This window comes from Fusarium flagelliforme (genome assembly GCF_020744385.1).
Source record: "Fusarium flagelliforme strain FIESC 12 MPI-CAGE-AA-0113 chromosome Unknown B0J16scaffold_1, whole genome shotgun sequence".
NCBI classification, from domain to species: domain Eukaryota; kingdom Fungi; phylum Ascomycota; class Sordariomycetes; order Hypocreales; family Nectriaceae; genus Fusarium; species Fusarium flagelliforme.
Window position 1 is genome coordinate 5,066,880 of NW_025763503.1, and position 24,694 is coordinate 5,091,573.

Genomic DNA, 24,694 nt, shown 5'->3' on the forward strand with positions numbered 1-24,694 from the left:
CGCTCCAACAGCTCCCCATAGTTTTATTTCCAAGGATCGTGGCAGGAGTCTGTGTCAGGAATTCGTACTAAACCATCTCCTGACTGTTTCTTCCTCCTCCTGCATCTCTATCAACCACAACAGCCTCGTTGGCGCTTCGCTCGTGACCTGGGCTGTCGTGATCGGAGTGTTCAACCGTTTGTCTGTTTTCCAGGGGCCTTTGTGCCGTGGGACGGTGCAAGTGCAAGCGCAAGCACGCACTCACTGATCGGATTGACTGACGCAATACGGTCTAGGCCTGCCGGCCTACCAACTTTCCGCCTTTCCGCCTCGTGCCTAGTCAGCAACTTATCGGACTTGAATCCCGAGGAACGCAGCGATAACGAACTTGCATATACCTGCATTCCGACTTGCGACATCAACACTATCAGTACTTTATCTACCTACAAAGCAACCTTCGAAACCCATACAGTACACTATATTCCTTGCGATCGCGCCGAACAATCGACGACCCTACATCTTTTCGCCGTTAATGACGAACTACTCTACAATATCTGATGGAAACGCTTCTGCATCAGGAAGTGCCGACGACATGTCAAGGTGAGGAGACCCGCCGACACCGGCTATGATTATCATCGTTGCTCACAACAGACTTCCCAGACCTCGACGTCGCGGTCATAAGGATGGCGGCCATGGCGGCCAAGCCACCACGATCAGCAGTGTCGTAAATCTGCTAAACACAAGTATGTTAGACGTCCATTGACCGACTCGTATGGTGCTGATATAGGTTGTCAAGTTGTTGGAGCTGGCACCCTTGCCATGCCCTCTGTTATGTCCCATATGGGAATCATGCTCGGTGTTATCCTGATCGTATGGTCTGGATTAACTGCAGCTTTCGGCCTCTATCTTCAGTCTCGATGCGCCCGATATCTCGAACGAGGAACGGCCTCTTTCTTTGCCCTGTCGCAAATCACCTACCCCAACGCCGCGGTTATCTTCGATGCTGCAATTGCGATCAAGTGTTTTGGAGTTGGCGTATCATACATGATTATTATTGGGGACCTCATGCCTGGTGTAGTGTTGGGCTTCTTGAGCAATGCCAATAGCGCTCCGTATCTGGTTGATCGTAACTTTTGGATCACTGCGTTTATGCTCATTATTATCCCTCTCAGCTTCCTACGGAGGTTGGACTCCCTAAAGTACACCAGCATTGTTGCGCTGGTTTCTATTGGATATCTCATTGTGCTGGTGATTTATCACTTCGCATCTGATAAACATGCCGATCCAGGAAGTATCAGAGTAATTCAATGGGGTGGAGCTGTCGAGACATTGAGCGCTCTGCCCGTTGTGGTCTTTGCTTATACTTGCCACCAAAACGTACGTAAATCACAGACGGTCGTTGAGCCTAGCTAACTTATGCAGATGTTCTCTATCCTGAACGAACTAAAGGACAACTCCCCTAGGAGTGTTGTTGGCGTTGTCGGTTCCAGCATTGGCTCTGCCGCTTCCATTTACATTGTCGTGGCTATCACTGGTTACCTTACCTTTGGAAATGCCGTTGTTGGCAACATTGTGTCTATGTGTAAGTCTTTTCACCGTTTGCCCTGGGAATGTTAGGACCTCCACTAATATGAATAGACCCTACTGGAGCTGCTTCAACAATCGGAAAGGCCGCTATCGTTGTCCTCGTTACGTTCTCGGTCCCGTTGCAAGTGCATCCTTGCCGTGCTTCATTAGATGCCGTCCTAAAATGGCGACCAAACCGCAATTCGTCGAACAATGGCCGAACTGCGACGCCGCTCCTACCCACTGCTCCAGCTGGAGACCATGGGAGCACTGCTCCGATGTCCGACCTTCGCTTCGCAGTCATCACCACTTTTATTCTAACTTTCGCTTATATGACTGCTCTTTCAGTCACCAGTCTTGATCGTGTCCTGGCCTTTGTTGGCAGCACAGGGTCGACTTCTATCAGCTTCATTCTTCCTGGCCTCTTCTACTATAAGATCAGCAACCCGGATAGCACCTATCATCAGCGCTTGGTCAAGGAGGATGACGATATTGATGGAGATTCTTCCACTTCTGACGTGGAAGACTCTGCTGCTCTGGCGCAGAGCACAACTAGCGTTCGCAGTGGTGTAAGCCTCGCTAGCAACGCAAGCACACACAGCAATCGAAACTCCTGGCGATGGCGCCGTAAGTGGCGATGGGACCTTGAACATATTGAACACCATCACCTACGCAGAATGGCACTTGGTCTCGCAATCTACGGAGCTGTTGTCATGTCTGTGTGTCTTGCTCTCAACATTTTCTTCATTGTCACTCATTAAACTGTATCATCTTTTTCTTACGGCCTTATCGGGATGACGTATGTTGGATAAAGGCGTTGTTAAGACGGGGGCATATGTTGGTTATCCATGTTTTCCGAGCGACTCATTTTCCATAGACTACTTAAACGTGTTTAGACATGGTATTGGGTAGCGCTTCAATACAGTAGTTATTAATAGCGACAAATGACATGACTCTAAATGGTTTGAGCCGTTGCAAACGTATATCGTACAGTCTCTTTTCGAGCAGAACGGGCCCTCAATGCCTGCTAAAGATCCCCATCATTTTTGGTGTTGACCCTGCTCTCTAAATTGCTGATCATTCAAGATCGGGTGATATCGAACCCCAAACCAACGCCCCGAAATGCCTTTTCATACATATCATACAGCTTTCCGGACCTTCTTAACGAATCTTGACCTCATTCTTGTTCAAGACACCCTTTATCTCGTCTTGCTTGGGGCCGAACTGCTTCTTTGGCAGAATGCCCACCATTGAGAGTAACCTCCACGCTGTGTCCGTAGGCTGTGCACCAACACCGATCCAGTACCTCGCGCGTTGACTATCGAGCTTGATATCCTTGTGTAGCTTTCCAGAAGTGTCGTAAGGGTCGGCTTTGGGGATCGGGTCGTATGTACCGATGACTTCGAGCGGGCGGGAGTTACGAGCCGTCCTAGGTGGTGGTCAGTGGTGCGTTCAATTGGTGCGTATTGACGGGCGAACGAACCGTGCGTGGGCAATGACGATGTTGTAAAAGGGCTGGTTTCGACGCCCGAAGCGGGCGAGACGGATCTTGACAACCATGGCGGCGATATGGGGAACTTGACGACCACGATAATAGCAATCGGCTGGCAAATGCTAGTATCCTGAAGGTTGGAACAATTTCGAATCGGAATCGGAACCTAGTTTCGCCGATGTGGCTGGTGCGCCGACAAGGGTGGAGTACGACGGGAATAGTGTGGCTCTCATATCTAGCGAGGGAAGCAGCAACCTGCTGAGTGATGTCAGTCCCCTGGACCTTGCAACATTACTCACTGACGACATATAGAAACCACGCGGCTTTCACGTCATCTAAACTCTTCCACTAATCCGTCATCATTGAGATTCTAACGAGAGAAGATCAGATTCTACACAGATTGAAAGATTCAAAAATACAAAATGGCGATTAAGGTAAGTGATGAGAGCTATCTTTGAGGTTGGTTACTAACTGTTCCAGACACTCGGAGCCAAAGCTGCTGCCGCTCTTGATCAGGAGCTTATGAGCACTGGTGCATTCTCACTTGACCAGCTCATGGAGCTTGCTGGTCTTGCTGTCTCTCAAGCCGGTGAGTTGCTTGATAGCTCGGCTACGTCTTACATATCACTTTTGAGCACTCTTGTATCATTTCTGGCTGTTTCGCAAGGCCTATAACAGCCTGCCACGGTATTCGGCCTACTAACATCACCAGTGTACCGTCTTCAGCCTCTCGAAAGTGGTCGCCGGATTCTGGTTGCTTGTGGGCCAGGAAACAACGGTATGTCTCTCAGCAACTCATGAGTGCACATAACTAAGGAGCTTTAGGTGGTGACGGACTGGTGGCTGCTCGCCATCTCCGACAGTATGGCTACAGCCCGACCGTCTTCTACCCCAAAAGAAGCAAGAACGATCTCTACCAGGTAAGTTGGCGGCTTCATCTGGTTTTCACCATCATTTCACAATGGACGGTATCGTGGACCGTCCTGTCTCGCAAAACGTCGCGATCTTGCAGTTGTACGCTTTTTATAATTCATTTTTCGTCTGTTTTCTACCAGTTCTGCGGGAATCGTTGAATGGCAACAACTGGCGTATCGTGAAATTGGTGTATCCAGCCTTTCCTCATGTCTCGTCTCGTTTCCATGCCCGGAAGCCGAAAAGTCGCTGATCCTATTCCTAGCGACTCGCAAAACAACTCGAAGACCTCGAGGTCCCTTTCGTGGACGATTTCTCTTCTGCACTGAATTCGACAGATCATATTGTCGATGCGATCTTTGGTATGTTGTTCATGCTTTATGGCGACAGCGTCTGACCGTTGATCTAGGTTTTAGTTTTTCGGGAGAAGTTCGAGAGCCTTTCCCTGCAGTGATTCAAGCACTCCAAGACACCAAATTGCCGGTCACATCAGTCGATGCTCCATCATCGTGGGATATCGAAGATGGGCCGCCCCAGTCTGGACTTGGTAGCTCCTTTATGCCTACTGCACTTATTAGCCTAACAGCGCCAAAGCCACTAGTGAAGCACTTCAAAGGCCGACACTTTATTGGCGGACGGTACGTACCGGTACAATATGGTTGGCTCGAGGTAACTGACTCCCGAATTAGGTTTGTAACTCCATCCATCGCCAAGAAATTCGACTTCGAAGTCCCGGAGTACAAAGGTATTGATCAGGTCGTTGAGGTTGAAGTGTCCGGGCAGAAACTCTAAAAACGGTCGGATTGCTTGCGATTCGAAAACAGGGGGCTCCAGTCACCACCCTTTGTCGATCTTTTGAATAGCAAACGTATCACATGATCCGACAGCCTCCCCTCAAACTATTTGGACAGACTGGACTTGGACACTGTCCGTCTCGCATCATGTTTTTGAGGAATGTGATGCCTTGGGGACATACAAGCAATGGCGGACGAAAGAATTGACAAAATTCAACATAAACGAGATACTCTTTCCCGCAGACGTGGCATGCAGCCGAATGCTGCGTGCACATTTATTGTGAGCTCGAGCTTTGTCTTAAAGTTCGAATAGGTGATGATCGATGTCGTCGATTGAGAAAGGGTAGACCCGCACCAACGACATGGACAGTGACGTTGAAGACTGGCGTATGGGTAAGGGGAAACAAAGACAAGCTGACGGTTCGCATAGGCGGAATATAATAACGGTGAATGGATCAGCAGTCGTCGTGAAACAGAAAGCTCGTTCAAGGTAGCTGGATAGGGCTGATATAAAGAATGTGGCGTCGAAACAGATGTGCTGTCTAACAGAGTACAGACGTAGTTGCCGGTTGCCACCGAGGCCCAGTGTGTCCAGTGAGTCCAGTATATCCAGGGGGCTTTAGGGGGGTTACAGGGACCCAGCCGGAGCTTAAAAATTGCAAAGACGAGTCCACGTCAGGTTGGTTGTCTCGGCCCCGGCGACGTTACCTGGAAGAGTCGTGGCAAAAGAGGGACATGACGACTCTCGGATGGTGCCGCACTGATGGTACAGGTACGAAATAGAAAAGGAACAAAAGCATGCGACCACGAGGCATTTTGAAGAAAGCGATATTAAAATCCTGTGCGTCCGCCGAGCAGCAACTTTTGGTGGAAAACACTACTCTACTCTTACGCTTGTCTGATGAGAGAGTCAAGGAGCCGGAGCATTTGCTCCTCGACCCGCATGGTAGGCGGGGTCCGTAATGCGGCGCTTACAAAAACCGTACTGTACGGACAAACGCACCTCACCTGGGCCCGCTCTTTTCTATGCAGAGGTAACCAGTTGCTTCATGAACCAGATCGAAGGCTGCTGCTGTGCCTACCTCTCTAACGGTGTTTGGATTTCGATTTGTGTTTTCAGCGACGTTGTAAGCATTGACATTCATTGTCATTGACCCCGTTCGCTGATGTCGGCCGACAACTTCAACGGGGCCGTTGTTGTTGATCAGCCCTGAAAGGACGGACATGTCTCTCCGACTCGTCCGTCACACTTGCGCCATTGACTCAGGACCTGACGGAAGTTGGAACGAGGCTCCAAAAAAGTAAAAACTCGAGTGCTTGAGAGTCTCAATGATTCGGGAACTGTGGACTTGTCCTCGGAATCGGTGCGAGAACGTGGAATGGCGCCGCTGACTAGTGGTTATATATCGAAAGTTGGGCTTCGCAGTCTTGTACTACCAACGGTTAGAGGATGCAGCGAAGTGCAAGAATCGATTTCGAATTAGGTTGACCTGAACTAAAAGATCCCGACGCTACAACCGTCAGGGTCCTTGTGGTGGCCCACGATCTCGGGACCCACGATCGCAAATGGAGCATTGTCGCGGTAGATCGAACGGCGTCCCGTCATGCCTCGAATCTGACTGGCTGACTGTAAGCTAGTCCTCAAGTCAACGGAGCCAAATCACACTCCAACTCAGCTCATACTACCCCAGCTGCGCTGCACTGAAGCTAAGAAAATTTATCTCTTGCGGCACAGTGTACGGTTCATTAATTGACGTGCTATCAACCGTAAAACCCCCGTCAGATGAGCTGCGCCACAAGTCAGGTTAGGTCAGGTCAGGTACGACGACAGGGTCGGGTATCACGACACGACTCTCCACGGTTCAAGGGACCAGGGATAAAGTTTCCGAATCTTCAATACGGCCACTAATTGCGTCCCTCTCCTCGGAATTCTGTGCACGGCCTTTGAGCATCTACCCCTGTCAAGGAATGGCTTTTGGACGTGTGAGATTTTCAGTCAGCTTTTCAAGCCCCCCGTACCGGCACCCCGGTCGCGGAGTCGAGAATGAGGTCGAGAACGTCGAGACAACCTGACCCTGCGGCTTTGTTACCCGATCATGACACCCGCAGACTGCAGACAGATTGTTTCAAGATCGGGGAAGAACTACAGGATACACAGCCTTTGTGCCCTGAGGAGAGAACATCACTAGCAATCATGCATTGCTTCAACAGTATTACTCCAGTTGGGTTCGGCAGTGGTGAACGGGCAGCGTTTCTCCCACGAGGTGGCTGTGGCGTAACTTTGAGTGCGTCGTCCTCTTGAAGCCCTAGAAAAAGTCAATTGGGCCAGTGTGTAGGCACGGTCGCAAGCTTGTGGAAGATAAAGCTGCATCTCGAAGATCTTGCGCTTTTTTGGCTCCTAATGCCGGCACACCCGTACATCTGAAAGTCCTTGGCCAGAGCCACTCTCAGCTGCCAGCAGGGATCATGTTATCAAAACGGATTAGAGAATACTGCGTTAGTGGCCAGCTTCCCCCCTTCCGCGGCTCAAGATTCGGAAACCAATGCCTCGCATGCATAAATGGAATTTCTGTCTGGCTTGTGAATTACATTTGCGACCATTTTACGGATACAACGCGGAGGATAGCGACACTCAAGCAGACCCCTGCAATAGATCTCGAGATGAAACAATACCTGGTCATTGGGTTCTGCCCCAGATGCTCCGTATTCGAGCTAATGACTTGGATGTTGGCCCTTATTTACGATGACAGATGGAGACCGTTGGACATTCGGGTACCCGCAAACCAGGTAAAGCATCGGGTGAGCGGTGAGAATGGCTATAGTACAATATTCTGGCAGCGGAGGGGTTCCCCCTGATACCACTGGTCGATTGTATGAGTCGTGTTGGATAAGGCCGACCCCTGCTTGGTGTACGGACACCACGCCGGCCTCAGCGGTCAAAGTTGAGTCGGAGAGGGTTTTCCGGGGTGGAGCAAAACGTTGTTGATGGATGGGGAATGCATCATTGCCCTAGCAGACGATGCATATCAGCCATGGATGCGATATGCGAATTGCAAAGGGTATCATGGAGGCTTGAATAATTAGATCTCAGGGTCCTTCTCTCCAGGCGGAGTGTTTCCTCCTTCACAGCCCACGAGCCCAATTGTGACCGGAAAAACCGACCGGAGGTGACTCCGGTTCTTAGGGGCATCTGACTGGCGCGGCCCACTGAATTATTCACTGGCAAATAAGCCACAGAGGCCTAAATGTAGCGGTACTCATACTGTGTTTCACTGTTTGGCCCAGTGAGTACCTTTCTCGTGTTCGTCAATTGCCTTAGTTGGCGATGATCCCGAGTTGCCTCATTGACGTCATAGTCGTCAACTGCCGCTTACTAGAAGATTCTACACAGAAGAATGTTCTGGTCCTTTATTGCAACATCACAATCCATCGAACTGATCAAAGAATAAACTAGAAGATGCTGAAGAATCCTTGCCGGCCCGAGGGTTGTTTAGACTCGGCCAATCTAGCTAAGTAGCTAATAGCGCATCGCCATAGCGACATGGCTTCGCTTCAATTCGCAACCCGCCTGCCCACCTTCAACGGCTAACCATCCCATTCTGAGTATAGAGCCACTCAGCTATACTTTACCTGCATGACTGCATGCATGACCAGTCCTATAATAGGATGTAGGTACACGCAACGTCACTCGCCTCTGTCGCCTTATTGAGTTGCCAAGACACGCCATGGCATCTAATGTTACGACAGCTCTTGGACCCCATAGAGTGAGCCCTTCGATGCTAAGATCCGCGAAATTTCCAACCGCCAGTCTCGCCTAGGTATTCATCAACCTCGTCACAGACACCGAGGGCGGGTCCTTGACTGTTTTCGGAGCTATCTCTCCTCAATATCCAGATATTGCTGTGCCTAGGTACTTGTCGTCACGCTTCGAGCAGTGGGGGTTAGTCATCTTGGGATCAGACGCTGTTGATGATATCAACCCCATGGAAGGTCAGGCCCGTGTTGCGGACCATTGGGCAATGAACGCTGTATCATCTAATGATATGCCTAAAGTGGATGCGTCTCGGGCAATACTATAAGCTAGACATGTTGTAGGGCGAGAACTCACTAGTCTGGCAGGGAACTAGGAAGAGCACGACACATCGCGAGAAGAAGCATTGCGCGGCTGATGGGGACAAGCATGCGGAATCAGTTGACTATGACCATATATTGCGTATACTCACTCCATCTAGAGCGAGAAGAAGACACTTGTCAGATTCTGAAAGGAGAGGCAAAAGCCTGCAGGCGTTGTTGAGGCAATACACTGTCAGGCCGCATCGCTGCGATAGTGACAGACAACTGTATTTGAAAAACACTCACCATGTACTGGTACAGAATGAGAGAGAACACCGACAGAGCCTTGTTTGTGACTCACTGTCCTGTCAATAAGATTACGGAGAAGCCTGGGCGTACGTGTGATCCAATTCTGCTCGATGATTATTTCCTCATGGAGTTGAAAGTGAGTGAGTGTATCGGTATGTCCAGCCCCTGGACTTCCTATGAAGGGCGTAGACCTTCCAACGGACGGTTTGGTCCGCTTGATATAGTGTTGTTCAAGCATAATATCAAAGCGTCGAATGGCCGAATGGCCTGTGTTGGGCACCCGAAGAGGTGTTTCTGGTAACCTAGCGAGGTTGAAGATGCTTGACCGGTCAATGCGTTTGATAATTACATAGTTGTCTCGAATCTTAATGAACTAAGTGTCCGGGATAACCACTGAGGTGCAAGTTCTTTTGTGAGTGGGAGATGAATTCGATGTGAGATTGGTGTGATTGCTTCTTTCTATCCCTGGGTTCTGAGAGGTAGACTAAGGCGGTACAAAGATTCGCCCACCAAATTATTGTGAGAAGATTGAAATTTCAATATGATGATGCGGCTGCTAGTACTGCGGGACCTCCCTCGTTCCCAGCGAATTCAAGATGATCGCGTCACCCATCAATAGTCCTCGCACGCCAAGAGGCCAATAGTTGGACTGGGCATGTGTTTGTCGCCTCGCAAAGGATAATGCTCCCACTGTTTGTATATTGCGGCTTCAAGGTCTTTAACAAAACTCTCGGAGCATGGATAATGACTGGTAGCATTGCCTCTCTCCGTAACAATATCCATACGAGAATCAACTTGGACAAATCTACGGCCTTGCCCGTAGAATACTGCAATGCCATCTTGATTCTGTTCTGATCCAGGTATAGTATGACCATGACCATGGGACTTCTTGATGCTGTAATCGATTATCCAGACAGGGAAGGCATGCGTATTGACAATGGCTTCGATAATCCTTTGCGCCATCTGAACCATTCCGGGGCCAGATTCTCTCCAACTAGGATTGTACTCTATGGCCAAGTTCACAAACCCATCTTCTCCTCCTTGTCGTGATGCCAGAGTGTGGTGTCGCAGGCCGTACCAGATGAAGTTCCACCGGTCTGGTTGCAGAATGAATAGATCTCTGTATGGACGTATCATAGTATAATGATCTTTTGAATTGCCATCCCTGAAGCGAAGCATCTCTGGCATCATTGAAAGTGGTTGCGTGAGACGCGTGTTTCGTCGTACTGTTTGCCGTTGATTCCAACGATAATGGTTCCGTATTATGATACTGGATTCTCTACAAGCTGTCCAAAGGCCGCTGTCGAGCATACACGTCGACGGGTTCAGGGAGAACCAAGAAATCTTTTCTTGTTTTCTTTTGGTTCCGATTAAAGGAATGTCGTCAACAGATTTCACCATCCAACTTGGTGATGAAAGAGTAAGACCAGATATTCTCACACCAGGAATCACTCCATGAGGGAGGTCCTCCGACGGTGTTCGAGATTCGTTGGCGGATATTGTGAAGTAATGCACCCCTGGTTGGTCTGAGCGGATTGCGAGTTCCCAAATTCGATCTCGTATCTCAGGAGGGAGATCAGGAAAACGGAGGAAATGGGACGCCATTTTTAAAATGACCAGGTAAGTTGAGAAACAGAAGATGACAATGGCTATGGTACGAAAAACCAAAGATGAATGATATCGAGGTGTTATGCTTCAGAAATGGTCTAGAAAAGGTATAGGAGATGGGTAAAATAGAACGACATGAGGGAAATACCAGCCAGTGACTAAGGTATTTCAACAATCGATTGAGTGGATCAATTTGGTAGACAAATTATGCAGAAATGATGCAAAAGAAGAGGTAAAAACATGTCATTATTTAGGCTACGGATGGGGCATTAAATGAGCATGTTCTTACATCATGGGCGAAAGGAAAATAGAGACCAATATCTATGTCGGCAGAGAGAAGTCACGTTGAGGCGGTCAAGGTTGAAGTAAACAAGTAATATCAATTTGTGTACAAAAACACTCTGGCAATCTCGATAATAACTAACTAATTATACATATTATACAGACATAAGAGACAAATAAAGGTCAAGACCCCCTCAGTCTTAGACGGCGAGGGTCTGACTGTCGCTATACATAGGAGAGAAATCAGGTGCCAAAGCACTCGTGTTCTTGACGCTGGAGTGCTTGACTGTCGGGAACATAGGAAAATAGAGGAGATAAGGGTTGGTTCCCTTTTAGTCTTAGACATCGAGCGTCTGACTGTGGTGGATATACATAGAAAAAGTATGAGGGATCGAGTTCCTCTTACTAGAGGGATTGACTGTCGATACACCTGGCACCATCGTTCCAAGATGATACTGGACCTGCCGCAATGAACTTGGGCGTGCCGATGGTTGGCGCAATAGGGAACTTGAAGATCTGTCCGCTGGCATTCTCAGAACCGTAGAGACTACCGTCTTGCGAGGCGTAAGCGGCTCCCCACAAGTTGTTACCAGCGAGATTTCCATATGCCTTGAGCGTTTGCCATGTGTATGTAGTACGGCTGAATCGACACAGAGTAGACGAGGTGCCGTTGTCGTCGTACATGACTGCGTACATGTAGTCGCCGCCTCCAGGTACAAATGCCCAATCAGCGCAGTTAAGACTATTCTGAGCAGTACCGCTCAGAATAATTTTACCATAAGTTGACGAGCCAGGCATAAGATCGATGGCCCACCAGGCCTCGCCCTGGTTGGAGATCCAGAAACGACCTTGGTTGTCGATGTCTCCCATGTTGATGGTGCGGTCGTTGGTTCGAGCGGGGAGCAGAGTCCAGCCACCATCGCCACCGATACGGATAAGTTGGGTACCCGTGTCGTCCATGTGCATACCGTAGATGTAGTTGTCGAACTTGTTGTAACCGATACCGTTGATCCATCCACCAGGACCGACATTGCTCTTGATAAGAGTTGTCTTACCCGTGGCGATTTCAACACGGTATAGGGCCGTCTTTTGCATGAGGTAGCCATAGATATCACAGCTGAACGCGACTGTGGCTTGAGGTGCCACGGTTGACGTAGAGCTAGTCGAGCGAGATGTGGTGGATGAGGACGTGGAACGAGGAGCAGGTGTCGCGATGACCACGGTGCCGGCATCACCGCTAGCACCGGGAGGTAAGTAAGTAGTGTAAGGAACGGAAATCGAGGTACCACCGTTTGTAGTAACAGTTACAGGTGGTCTCTGAACGATGACTGTACCAGGATTGCCTGGCGCGCCAGGTGGTACGTATGTAGTAGCGGTGGAAGCCAGCGTGGTAGGACCAGCTGTAGTGATCGTGACGTTGTAGGGAGTGGGGAATTGGACGAGAACTGTGTCGGGTTGGCCCAGGTCTGTCACAATGTGAGTAGTTGTTGTAGGCGCAGTGATCGTGCCGACTGTCTGTGTAGTTGTCACGGTAGACTTGGTCGGCACCTGTACCAAGACGGTTCCAGGAAGAACTTGAGTTACAAGTGAAAGAATGTTTGGAACAGTAAGTGTGAGGGTAATAGGCGCCGTGGTAGTGGGCGCCGGGATGGTAGTAGAAGAATCCAGGGCAATACATCTGGCACCGTCGCCTTGCAAGTTGGCGATGGATCCTCCTGGAATGGCTGTAGGGTTGACATTGCTTCCCAAAGTGAACTTCCATGTCTGACCGAGAAGGTTCTCTTGAGCATACAGAGTGCCACCTGGACCTGCCATGACAGCGCCCCAGACGAGGTTGAGCGCTGTAAGGACGAGGTTGGGGTATGTCTGATAGCGCTCCCACACATGAGTTGTGCGTGACCATCGGACAACGTTGGTTCGCATGAGGCCATTCTCAATGATGGAGGCCTGGACCGCGTAAAGGTAATCACCTCCACCAGGAACATAGGCCCAATCTCCAACACCAGAGAGAAGGTTTGTAGCAGATGTACCGCTGTTGATGAGCTTACCAAAATTGGCGGACTTAGGGTTCAGGTCAATGGACCACCACTTTCCTCCGCTCTCAGACACCCAAAGGCGTCCCTGGTCATCGACATCACCCATATCAAGGGTAGTCGAAGGAATGGTAAGTGGCAACAGTTCGTAAGCACCGTTGGAAGCGATACGGATCAGTTGGGATTTGGGAGTGCCTGTGAGGACACCGAGGACACCACCAACAATACCTTGGTTGATGAAACCATAGATGTAGTAGTCGAGAGGGTTGAATCCGATACTGTTGATGGCTCCCGTGGTACCAGCCAAATTGAGGAGGACACCACCAGGGCCTACACCTGACTTGATAACAGTGCGGGCACCTGTAATAAGATTCACTCGGGTGAGAGTATTGCCGAGCAGGGTTGAGATAGTGTAAGCAGAGTTGCCAGTAGCATCACAGTCAAAGGTTGGGCCAAAGGAAGCTTGAGGCATCTTGCTGCTGGTGCTGGTACTGGTTGCCGGGGCAGGCGCTTGAATAGTGGAAGAGGAACTCAACACTGGTACCGGTGGCACAGCGACAGGTAAAGTAGAGGAAGGAAGACCAACTGTAGGTACACTGGCAGAGGGTGCACTCACTGCCGGCGCAGAAGGCAAGCTAGCTGAGGGTAGGCTAGCAGAAGGCGCACTAACTGCCGGCGCAGAGGGCAAGCTGGCAGAAGGTGCACTGAGAGGTACTGATGCACCAGTCAAAGGCACAGAAGGAAGTCCAGATGAAGGTGCAGAGGGCTGAGGGTCGCTCAATGAGGATGCGACCTTTACGCCAGGAAGATCGATGGAGCTAGGAGGAATACCAGTTGCAGATGGTAGACCAGCGGAAGGAAGACTAGCTGAAGGGCCACTGATAGGTGCTGATGGCGCAAGCTTTACACCAGGGACCTCGACAAGTACAGTTCCTGGATCACCTGGAGTACCGGCGGGAATGAACGTTGTGGTAGCCTCAGTAATGGTAGCGACTGTCTGCGTCGTAGTTACGTTGGGAGGAAGTTGAACAAGAACAGTTCCTGGGTCGCCTTGAGTCCCTCCTGGATTGAATGTTGTTCTGGCGCGGGTGATAGTAGCAACAGTCTCGGTTGTCGTTACGTTGTAGTCGACAGGGACCTCTACAAGTACTGTATTCGGGTCGCCCTGTTCACCGGCTGGCATGTATGTGGTTCTGGCGCGACTGATAGTGCTAACCGTCTCAGTTGTAGTGATGGTGTAGTCGGGAGGAACCTCTACAAGGACCGTGTTTGCATCACCTTGTTCACCAGCCGGCATGTATGTGGTTCTGGCGCGGCTGATAGTGCTGACCGTCTCGGTAGTGGTTATGGTATAATCAACAGGAACCTGTATGAGTACCGTGTTTGGATCACCTTGTTCACCCGCAGGGTTATACGTAGTTCTAACTCGGCTGATTGTGCTGACAGTCTCGGTGGTGGTTACATTGTAATCGGCAGGGACCTCTACAAGTACCGTGTTCGGGTCACCCTGTTCCGCGGCAGGGTTATAGGTTGTCCTAGCACGGCTGATTGTGCTGACTGTTTGTGTTGTGGTTATCGTATAGTCGACAGGAACCTGTACAAGAACAGTGTTGGGGTCACCCTGAGTGGCAGCTGGGTTATAGGTGGTTCTAACCCGGCTGATTGTGCTGACAGTCTCAGTTGTTGTGACATTGTAATCGGGAGGAACTTGGACGAGGATAGTGCCTGGATCACCCTGTTCGCCGGCAGGGTTATAGGTTGTCCTTGCCCTGCTGATCGTGCTGACGGTTGCAGTGGTAGTTACATTGTATTCCGGCGGCAGATCGACGAAGACGGTACCTGGATCTCCTACAGTTGCTGGAGTTGCAAAGCGTGTAGCAGGGCGGGTAATGGTGGGGACTGTTGACGATACCGTAACATTGACACTTGGAGGAAGTTGTACGATAAATGTGCCAGGGTCACCCTGCTCGCCAGCTGGGGCAAACGTAGTTGAAGCTCGGGTGATTGTTGCAACAGTAGTAGTACGGGTAACGTTATACTCCGGTGGAAGATCAACATACACAGTACCAGGGTCTCCGGGGCTGCCAGGTTTAGAATACCTAGTAGCAGGTCTGCTGATTGTCGAGACCGTTTGAGTTGTCGTGACATTGGTGTCCGGCGGCATCTGGACAAGAATCGTGCCAGCATCGCCTTGCTCACCAGCTGGAACAAAGGTAGTTGATGGTTTTGTGATTGTAGCCACGGTTGTAGTTCTCGTGACATTGTACTCCGGGGGCAGATCAACATAAACAGTACCAGGATCACCGATCTCGCCCGGTTTCGAGTACCTTGTGACTGGCCTAGTGATTGTCTGTACAGTCTGGGTTGTCGTGACATTAGTCTCCGGCGGCATCTGGATAATAACAGTGCCAGGGTCGCCTTGCTCACCAGCTGGAACAAAGGTAGTTGATGGTTTTGTGATTGTAGCCACGGTTGTAGTTCTCGTGACATTGTACTCCGGGGGCAGATCAACATAAACAGTACCAGGATCACCGATCTCGCCCGGTTTCGAGTACCTTGTGACTGGCCTAGTGATTGTCTGTACAGTCTGGGTTGTCGTGACATTAGTCTCCGGCGGCATCTGGATAATAACAGTGCCAGGGTCGCCTTGTTCTCCAGCGGGAGCAAAGGTTGTGGATTGTCTGGTGATTGTTGGGACTGTTGTTGTAATGGTGACATTATACTGCGGTGGTAAGTCGACATAGATTGTGCCAGGGTCGCCGACCTCGCCGGGCTTCGAATACCGTGTGACTGGTCTGCTGATTGTGCTGACCGTCTGGGTTGTTGTGATGTTATACTCAGGTGGCATCTCGATAATGACGGTTCCTGGGTCTCCTTGGGTAGCGGGGGATGCAAAGGTTGTGGATTGTCTTGTGATAGTTGGGACTGTTGTTGTAACGGTAACATTGAACTCCGGAGGTAAATCAAGGTAGACAGTACCAGGGTCGCCAATCTCGGCAGGCGAGGAGTAACGAGTAACTGGCCTACTAATCGTCTGGACGGTCTGAGTTGTAGTAACGTTATACTCAGGAGGCATCTGCACGAGCACGGTGCCTGCATCACCCTCGGTAGCGGGGGATGCAAAGGTTGTGCTTGGTCGAGTGATAGTGCTGACTGTTGTTGTGATCGTAACATTGTGGTTTGGAGGCACGTCGATGAATACAGTACCCGGATCACCCTTTGTGGCGGCTGGAACAAACCGAGTCGCTGGACGTGTGATTGTGGGGATAACCTCAACGATAGTTGTGTTAGTCTCAGGAGGTTCCTGCACAATAACAGTACCAGGATCGCCTTGGTTCGCAGGGGGTGCATAGGTAGTAGTGGCTCGAGTGATCGTGTTGACGACTTCGGTAGTTGTCACGTTTCTCGCGGGAGGCAATGCGATAATAACAGTGCCTGCATCGCCCTTGGTAGCAGGCGGAGAATAGAGTGTTTGAGCAGCCGTAATTGTACCGATCTCAGTTGTCCTGGTTACGTTCCTGTCAGGTGGGAGTCTAACAATGACAGTACCTGGGTCGCCACGGCTTCCTGGCGGTGAATAGGTGGTATAGGCCTGGGTCAATGTAGGGACCTCTTCCGTAGTAGTGACGTTTCGATCTGGAGGAGTTCCAATGATGACCGTGCCTGGGTCACCTCTGTTACCGGGAGAAATGTAACTGGTGTATGGCGCAGTCAGACTAGCAATCTCGGTGGTGACAGTCACATTGCGATCTGGGGGTAGTTCAATAACAATGGTTCCCGGGTCGCCCTGTGCACCAGGAGAGGAATATGTCGTATACGGAGCAGTTCGAGTGGGCACTTCAGTCGTAATGGTAACGTTTCTGTTTGGCGGCATCTCCACAATGACAGTTCCTGGATCACCCTTGTTTGCAGGGGAAGCGAATGTAGTGTATGGCTTGGTGCGGCTTGCGACCTCAGTTGTGATCGTAGTATTGCTGTCTGGTGGCATTTCCACAATAACAGTGCCCGGATCCCCCTTGTTGGCAGGGGCCGCAAAAGTGGTGTAAGGCTTAGTGCGAGTGGCGACTTCGGTTGTGATCGTAGTATTACTGTCAGGTGGCATCTCCACGATAACAGTTCCTGGATCACCCTTGCTTGCGGGAGCAGCATATGTTGTAAAAGGCTTCGTACGGCTAGCAACCTCGGTCGTGATGGTAACGTTGTTGTCTGGCGGCATCTCAATAATGATAGTTCCAGGATCACCCTTATTCGCAGGAGCGGAGTATGTTGTGAAAGGCTTCGTACGGCTGGCAACCTCAGTTGTGATCGTCACATTACTGTCTGGCGGCATCTCAATGATAACAGTACCGGGATCACCTCTGTTAGCCGGGGATGAGTATGTTGTATAAGGTGCAGTCCGGCTTGCCACTTCAGTTGTAACAGTTACGTTGCGGCCAGGGGGCAGTTCAACAATAACAGTGCCAGGATCTCCCTTATTCGCAGGGGGAGAATAAGTGGTATAAGGAGCAGTTCGGCTTTCTACCTCAGTTGTAATCGTGACATTAGAATCAGGGGGCAATCCGATGAAAACTGTACCGGGATCGCCTTGCTTGGCAGGCGATGAGTAGCTTGTGTAAGGAGATGTGATGGTGCTGATAACCTCAGTAACGGTGACGTTACGCTCCGGGGGCACCTCAACAATGATTGTACCAGGATCTCCCTTGTTCGCCGGGGCTGAAAAGGTAGTGTAGGGGGCAGTTCTATCGCTGACTGTCTTGGTAGTTGTGACGTTCGAGTCAGGGGGTAATTCGACGACGACAGTACCAGGATCCCCGCGATTGGCAGGAGGGGAATATGTCGTGTATGGAGCAGTACGAGTACTGACAACAGAAGTGACAGACACATTACGATCAGCAGGAACACCGATGAAGACAGTGCCAGGGTCACCAGCAGTACCAGGTGGCGAGTAGCTTGTATAAGGTGCTGTGACAGTATCATCCTGTTTTGTAACTGTCACGTTTCGCTCAACAGGAACCTCCACGAGTATAGTGCCAGGATCGTCCTCACCACCAGCTGGTAGATACGTTGTGTAAATCGCAGTGATGGTGCTGACTGTCTGTGTTGTGGTGACGTTGAAATGAGACGCAGGGCCAGGAGTTTCAATGATAACGGTACCATTAGCCCCGCTGCTCGCGGGCGGGATATACGAAGTGACAGGACCAGTGAGTGTCCTTGGGCCAGGTCGATACACAGTGACGTTTTGCCCAGGTGCATCAGTGATGGATGGGTTTGGCGAGCTTGATGCAGCCTTTTGGTTCGGCATTATGATGGCGACAGTTCCTGGGTCTCCAGGAGTAGCTGGAGGGTTATACCTTGTTACGGTCTCCGAGACAGAATCTGTGGCCTCGCTGGTGACAGTGACATTGTATTCCGGAGTCTCAATTAACACAGTTCCAGGATCACCAGCCTGTCCGGGAGGTAGGTAGGTCGTAAGCGGAGCTGTAACCGATGAAGCCCCTCGGGTTGTGGTGACGTTGTATGGACCGATGGGCGTCTCAATGATAACAGTGCCGGGGTCCCCAGGGCTACCAGGCGGCGAGTATATAGAGACCAACGACGTTACCGAATTGGGAGCCTGTCTTGTAATCGTGACGTTGTAATCGGGCGTCTCGATGATGATGGTGCCCGGGTCGCCAGGCTCACCTGGAGGCGAGTAGGTGGTGAAAGGTGCCGTAATGGTTGATGCGCCCCGAGTAGTGGTCACATTGTAGGCATCGGCGGGTGTCTCGACAATAACTGTGCCAGGATCGCCAATCTTTCCAGGCGGCGAGTAAGTCGTGAATGCCGCAGTTGCCGTCTTGGGTCCCAGTCTTGTAACTGTAACGTTATAGTCGGGTGTTTCGACAATGACAGTTCCTGGATCTCCAGGAGAGCCTGGAGGAGAGTAGGTGGTGAACGGTGCTGTAATGGAGGCACCACGAGTGGTGGTCACATTGTAAGGGCCGACTGGTGTCTCGATAATGACGGTACCTGGATCACCTGGCTTACCAGGTGGCATATATGTCGAACGCAAAGCGGTAACAGTCTTAGGAGCTTCTGTTGTGATGGTGACATTGTAGTCAGGGGTCTCCACGATAACTGTTCCTGGATCACCGGGGGAAGCAGGAGGCGAGTACGTTGTCATCGTTCTTGTAATCTCAGGTGGGCCGGCTCTGGTGATCGTGACGTTGTGGTCAGGAACCTCAATGATGATGGTTCCTGGATCAGTAGAATGAGCAGGCGGTGAATAGGTAGTGAAGGGAGTAGTAACGCCCGCGGGAGCAGCTCGGGTGATGGTGACATTGCCATGTTGGGCCAAGGTCTGGTCTAGATAAACACTGGTCTGTGAAAGAACAGTTCCTGGCTCAGTTCCACTAGGCGGAATGATAATGACATTAGTTTCTGCGCCAGTGGTACCCGCCTCGCTTCCAACATCGGACTTGAGGCCGGGCCGCGTGGAGGGATCTCCCGGAATAGTGACTGTTGCGCTGATTGTAACATAGGTGTCCGTGTCCGTGGCGCCCTGCGACGATGCGTCAGACGTATCCAAAGGTGTGTAGATAATCTTCGTTCCAGCAGCTCCATCCGAAGGTGGGATAACCTGCGTGACATTCTCGGTGGCACCTGCAAACTTGGTGTTTGGCTCAATGATGGTGAAGTCATCGCGCGAATCACTAGGTGTAAGGGTGACAGCGTCGGGGTTGCTTGAGACGGGCGACATCGGTGTTGTAGAACCACCCATGGAGTCATTGGCAGTAGGGTCTGCGGAAACTGAGGCTGGGCCAGGGGTCGACGCGGGCTCTGATTGAACAGCACTGTCCGACTGAAGAGAAGCAGGCGTCTCAATAACGACGGTTCCTGGCTCTCCAGGATTGGCAGGTGGGATATAGCTCGTGATGGGAGTATCAATTGATCCAGGGCCGGTGTATGGTCTGAAAATGGTGACATTGGGGCTTCCAGAATTTGCCGGAATGGTAATACCAGCAGGTTCGCTTGTTGCTTGTTTCTCGGTAGGAGCGCTGGAAGCTGCCTTGGTTGAGTCGGAGTCGTAGTCGGTTGCCTGAGTCTCAATAATCACTGTTCCAGGCTCTCCAACAGCAGTGGGAGGAACATATCTTGTGACAGGCTCGGTGATTGAACCTGGTCCAGGATAAGGTCTGATGACCGTGACATTGGGGCTCTGTGAACTGGGGGGCAAAGTAATCTCTGCGTTGGCCGTGGTAGGAGCTGGTTCATCCGAGGTTTGGGTTTCGATGATAACAGTGCCAGGCTCACCAGGTGCAGTCGGTGGGACATATCTGGTTAGAGGCTCTGTGATCGAGCCAGGTCCAGGATAGGGTCGAATAACCGTAGTATTGGGACTGTTGGAACTAGGAGGGATAGTGACAGCTGGCTCATCGTTTGTCTTCTGGTCCTCAGACGTAGGCTTCTCTCCAGAAGTCGTGGCCACATCGGTAGGTGTCTCGATGATAATTGTTCCTGGCTCAGTGCCAGTTGGAGGAACATATATCGTCGTGGCTTCCTTGCCTGGGCCACCTCTGATAACAGTAACATTAGGGCTACCGGCGTGGGCAGGAATGGTGACTCCTGCATCCGAGGTTACTTCTGCAGATTGCGCAGGAGGGGTGTCTATGATGATGGTTCCTGGATCTCCAGCATTACCTGGTGGTGAGTATGTGGTAAAGGCACTTGGGCCTTCACGAGTGATAGTTACGTTTCGTTCATCTTGGCCAGCAGGACCAGGTGTCTCAATGTAAATAGTGCCAGGATCGCCAGATGACCCGGGGGGTTGGTATCTCGTGTACGGTGCCGTAAGTGTACCAGGCCCTTGGGTCATAATGGTCACGTTCCTGTCGCCTTGGCCAACTGGACCGGCAGGTCCTGGAGTCTCGATGATAACAGTGCCAGGATCACCGGATGATCCAGGAGGCTGGTATCTGGTTTGAGGGGCCGTGAGAGAGGCTGGACCATCGGTCATGATGGTCACGTTCCTTCCATCATCAGCACTCATTCCAGGTTCAGGGGCAACTGTCTGGATGAAAACAGTTCCGGTCTGCCCAGGTGTTTGCGGAGGAGCGTAGCTCGTTATAGGAGTTTTGACGCCAGGTGGTGCCAGAGTGTAGAAGGTAACGTTAGTGCCAGCAGGTTCCGACAATCTACCGTCTGGTCCTGAACTAGTCTCATGAGATGCCGCGGGAGTCTCGATGATAACGGTTCCAGGCTGGCCCGGTGTGCTTGGTGGCTCGTACGAAGTAACAGGAGCGGTAATAACACCTGGCCCAGGGTACTCGCGAACAACAGTAATGTTCGGACTACCATCACTTGGGGGGATTGTTACGGCAGCGGCTGAAGTTGGCTGGCTCTGAGGCTGAGCTTCTGTCGTCGGCTGCTCAACTGGAGTTTCGATAATGACGGTTCCCGGCTCGCCTGCCGCAGTCGGGGGGACGTAGTTGGTGACAGGGGCCGTAATCGCGCCAGGGCCCGGATAAGGTCTGATGACAGTCACATTGCGGCTCTCGTCCTGTGACGGGATAGTGATTACTGGAGAAGAAGACTCGGCGTTGGTAGTAGGCTCTGGGGTGGGCGTCTCAACAATCACAGTTCCCGTACCAGCCACTGGAGCAATGGTTGTTACTGTGGTTGGCTCTGTAATACGTCCGGTGCCAGTGTACGGTCTGAAGATAGTTACATAGACATCGCTGGCAGTTTGTGGCGCAAAAGTCTCAATGATAACAGTTCCTGTTCCAGAAACCGGAGCAATTGTCGTAACCGTGACAGGTGCTGTGATCTGGTCGGTACCAGTGTACGGCCTGTAGATGGTCACAAACACATCTTCAGGGGCAGCACTTGTTGGTGCAGCCTGAGTAGCTGGCTCGGGGGTCTCAATGATAACAGTGCCTGGCTGTCCTCCAGAGGGAGCAATGGTGGTGATAGTGACAGGTGCGGTTATTATATCAGCACCAGTATGAGGCCTGAAGATCGTAACGTACTTATCATCACCAGCAGGAAGCGTCACAGGGGGGTTGCTAGAATCACTGCTGGCAGCGGTCTTGGGCACTGGAGTCTCAATGATGACGGTACCGGGTTGACCGTTCGCGGGTGCAATGGTAGTCAATGTCACAGGTGCTGTGATCTCCGGTGTTCCTGTGTGGGGTTGGAAAACTGTCACGTAATTGTCATCTCCGGCAGGAATAGTCATTGGAGGGTTTGCACCCTTATTGCCAGTTTCTAGTCCGGGGGTTTCGATAACAACCGTGCCAGGTTGGCCACCCTGGGGGGAAGCGATGGTTCGGGTAACCTCACCAGTGAAGTCACCAGTACCAGTGTGAGCCTCGTATATGGTAGTGTAAGAAGGAGCAGGTGTCGAGGTGATAGGCTCCTCTGATCCCGGTGTTTCTACAACCACAGTGCCGGGCTGGCCTCCTTGAGGCTCGATAGTCGTGACAGTCACTGGGGCATTGATAGTTCCAGTACCTGTGTGAGGTCTGAATACGGTCACATAAGTTGCTTCAGGTGCCGGACCAGGAGCTGATGTGACAGGTGGCTCAGAGCCGGGTGTCTCGATGATCACAGTGCCGGGTTGACCACCTTGGGGCTCAATCGTTGTGATTGTGACTGGCGCCGTAATCTGATCAGCGCCCGTGTGAGGCCTAAATACGGTCACGTAGGATACCTCGGGTGCTGGAGCAGCAGCTGATGTGACAGGTGGCTCAGAACCAGGTGTCTCGATGATTATCGTGCCGGGCTGGCCACCTTGAGGCTCAATCGTTGTAAGGGTTACCGGAGCTGTGATCTGATCTGCACCTGTGTGAGGTTGGTACACGGTCACATACGAGGCTTGAGGCGATGGAGCAGGCTCGGGAGTAGCTGTAACCGGTGGTTCAGAACCAGGTGTCTCAATAATTATCGTACCGGGCTGGCCACCTTGGGGCTCATTCGTTGTAATGGTGATCGGAGCTGTGATCTGATCCGCACCTGTGTGAGGTCGATAAACCGTAACATAAGAAGGCTGCGCCGCAGGTCCTGAAGTCACAGGTGGCTCAGAACCGGGCGTCTCAATAATGACAGTTCCGGGTTGATCACCCTGCGGCTCAATTGTTGTAATGGTGACCGGTGCCGTGATTTGGTCCACGCCCGTGTGAGGTCGATAAACCGTAACATAAGAAGGCTGCGCCGCAGGTCCTGAAGTCACAGGTGGCTCAGAGCCAGGAGTCTCAATTATGACTGTTCCAGGTTGATCACCTTGAGGAGGAATTGTAGTAACCGTGACGGGCTCAGTGATTCTATCAGGTCCAGCATGGGGCTGGTAGATTGTCACGTAAGAAGGTTCGACACCTGGGCCTGTTGTTATGGCAGGTTCAGATCCTGGCGTCTCGATGATGACAGTACCGGGTTGATCGCCTTGAGGTGCTACGGTGGTGATCGTGACAGGCTCGGTGATCCTGTCCGGACCAGTATAAGGCTGATAGACTGTTACGTAAGAAGGTTCGGCACCTGGGCCTGTTGTAATGGCAGGTTCAGATCCTGGCGTCTCGATGATGACAGTACCGGGTTGATCGCCTTGAGGTGCTACAGTAGTGACTGTAACTGGCTCGGTAATCCTGTCAGGACCGCTATGAGGTTGATAGACTGTCACATAAGAGGGTTCGGGGGCTGAACCTGTTGTCATAGGAGGCTCTGATCCTGGCGTCTCGATGATTACAGTACCGGGTTGATCGCCCTGGGGAGGAATTGTTGTAACCGTGACGGGCGCAGTAATTCTATCAGGGCCAGAATGCGGCTGGTAGACCGTGACGTACGTGGGCAGAGGGGCGGGGTCTGGAACCTGAAGGGCCGGTCCAGGGGTTTCAATAATCACAGTTCCAGGCTGGTTACCTTGGGGTGCCACGGTAGTAACTGTAATAGGTGCAGTGATACTATCTGGGCCAGAATGGGGACGATAGGAAGTAGTATAAGTCGCCTGAGTACCACTGGTAGAAATGATTCGAACGCCAGGAGTATCGAAAATGATGGTGCCTGGCTGGTCACCTTGTGGTTCTATGGTAGTTCTTGCTCGAGGCTCAGTCATGTCATCCGTGCCAGTATATTCCTCATAGACTGATGTGTATGAAGGAGCTGGGGGTGTTGTAGTAACAGGAGGCTCTGAGCCGGGGGTCTCTACAATTACAGTACCAGGCTGGCCACCATTGGGTGCAATGGTGGACACTGTGACTGGAGCGGTGATTCTGTCGGGTCCTGTGTGAGGGCGGTACACGGTCGCGAAAGGAGCTTGTGTCTGGACAACAACTGTTCCTGGCTGATCTCCTTGGGGAGGGATAGTGGTCGCAGTGATCGGTGCAGTGATCTGATCAACGCCAGTATAAGGAACTGTGGTAGTGACATAAGAAGGAGGTGTCGCAATAACCACAGTACCGGGCTGGTCTCCTTGGGGAAGGATAGTGGTGATCGGCGTTGGGCCAGAGATTAAATCCGTTCCGGTGTATTGCGTGGTGATCGTAACATAGGATCCAAGCGTACCTACAACGACAGTTCCAGGCTGGTTTCCCTGGGGAGGAATCGTAGTAAGAGGGACTGGGCCAGTGATGACACCAGTACCGGTATACAGCGTCGAAATGGTTGCATAAGCACCTTGGGTTTCGACAATGATA

The 24,694-nt window shown here is 51.3% G+C and overlaps 6 protein-coding genes across 6 annotated transcripts; 2 read left to right on the forward strand and 4 right to left on the reverse strand.

The window, feature by feature from the left end:
- Positions 1-30: 30 nt before the first annotated feature.
- Positions 31-2,492, forward strand: B0J16DRAFT_279470 (transmembrane amino acid transporter protein-domain-containing protein). Its single transcript, XM_046123865.1, has 5 exons — positions 31-579; positions 640-722; positions 776-1,356; positions 1,402-1,561; positions 1,618-2,492. Exons 1-5 carry the CDS (start codon positions 512-514, stop codon positions 2,304-2,306), a joined length of 1,581 nt encoding a protein of 526 aa, XP_045989591.1. The 5' UTR covers positions 31-511; the 3' UTR covers positions 2,307-2,492.
- Positions 2,493-3,149, reverse strand: B0J16DRAFT_329468 (ribosomal protein S16 domain-containing protein). Its single transcript, XM_046126330.1, has 2 exons — positions 3,029-3,149; positions 2,493-2,974 (listed from the first exon to the last, which is right to left on the reverse strand). Exons 1-2 carry the CDS (start codon positions 3,103-3,105, stop codon positions 2,707-2,709), a joined length of 345 nt encoding a protein of 114 aa, XP_045989592.1. The 5' UTR covers positions 3,106-3,149; the 3' UTR covers positions 2,493-2,706.
- A 154-nt stretch (positions 3,150-3,303) lies between these two features.
- Positions 3,304-4,781, forward strand: B0J16DRAFT_31194 (NAD(P)H-hydrate epimerase). The gene is made up of 7 exons (XM_046125018.1): positions 3,304-3,471; positions 3,518-3,626; positions 3,750-3,815; positions 3,863-3,957; positions 4,215-4,311; positions 4,359-4,587; positions 4,639-4,781. Exons 1-7 carry the CDS (start codon positions 3,460-3,462, stop codon positions 4,739-4,741), a joined length of 711 nt encoding a protein of 236 aa, XP_045989593.1. The 5' UTR covers positions 3,304-3,459; the 3' UTR covers positions 4,742-4,781.
- A 4,936-nt stretch (positions 4,782-9,717) lies between these two features.
- On the reverse strand, positions 9,718-10,710 carry B0J16DRAFT_391666 (uncharacterized protein; the record flags this gene model as incomplete). Its single annotated transcript, XM_046131946.1, has 1 exon — positions 9,718-10,710. One exon carries the CDS (start codon positions 10,708-10,710, stop codon positions 9,718-9,720), a length of 993 nt encoding a protein of 330 aa, XP_045989594.1.
- Positions 10,711-11,096: 386 nt separating this feature from the next.
- Positions 11,097-15,450, reverse strand: B0J16DRAFT_329477 (uncharacterized protein). Its single transcript, XM_046126331.1, has one exon. It carries the CDS (start codon positions 15,418-15,420, stop codon positions 11,401-11,403), a length of 4,020 nt encoding a protein of 1,339 aa, XP_045989595.1. The 5' UTR covers positions 15,421-15,450; the 3' UTR covers positions 11,097-11,400.
- Positions 15,451-24,038: 8,588 nt separating this feature from the next.
- Positions 24,039-24,433, reverse strand: B0J16DRAFT_329482 (uncharacterized protein). The gene has a single exon (XM_046126332.1). The coding sequence runs from the start codon at positions 24,426-24,428 to the stop codon at positions 24,210-24,212; it is 219 nt and encodes a 72-aa protein (XP_045989596.1). The 5' UTR covers positions 24,429-24,433; the 3' UTR covers positions 24,039-24,209.
- Positions 24,434-24,694: the final 261 nt, after the last annotated feature.

Excerpts from the sequence above, each read along its gene's own strand:
- B0J16DRAFT_279470 (XM_046123865.1), top strand. The coding sequence starts at position 512 with ATGACGAACTACTCTACAATATCTGATGGAAACGCTTCTGCATCAGGA. Across the intron at positions 580-639 it reads AGTGCCGACGACATGTCAAG|ACCTCGACGTCGCGGTCATA; the intron begins GTGAGGAGACCC and ends CAGACTTCCCAG. Across the intron at positions 1,562-1,617 it reads TGGCAACATTGTGTCTATGT|ACCCTACTGGAGCTGCTTCA; the intron begins GTAAGTCTTTTC and ends TAATATGAATAG.
- B0J16DRAFT_329468 (XM_046126330.1), bottom strand. The coding sequence starts at position 3,105 with ATGGTTGTCAAGATCCGTCTCGCCCGCTTCGGGCGTCGAAACCAGCCC. Across the intron at positions 2,975-3,028 it reads ATCGTCATTGCCCACGCACG|GACGGCTCGTAACTCCCGCC; the intron begins GTTCGTTCGCCC and ends ACCACCACCTAG.
- B0J16DRAFT_31194 (XM_046125018.1), top strand. Across the intron at positions 3,816-3,862 it reads TTGTGGGCCAGGAAACAACG|GTGGTGACGGACTGGTGGCT; the intron begins GTATGTCTCTCA and ends AAGGAGCTTTAG. Across the intron at positions 3,958-4,214 it reads GCAAGAACGATCTCTACCAG|CGACTCGCAAAACAACTCGA; the intron begins GTAAGTTGGCGG and ends TCCTATTCCTAG.
- B0J16DRAFT_329477 (XM_046126331.1), bottom strand. The coding sequence starts at position 15,420 with ATGCCGCCGGAGACTAATGTCACGACAACCCAGACTGTACAGACAATC.
- B0J16DRAFT_329482 (XM_046126332.1), bottom strand. The coding sequence starts at position 24,428 with ATGTCACTACCACAGTTCCTTATACTGGCGTTGATCAGATCACTGCAC.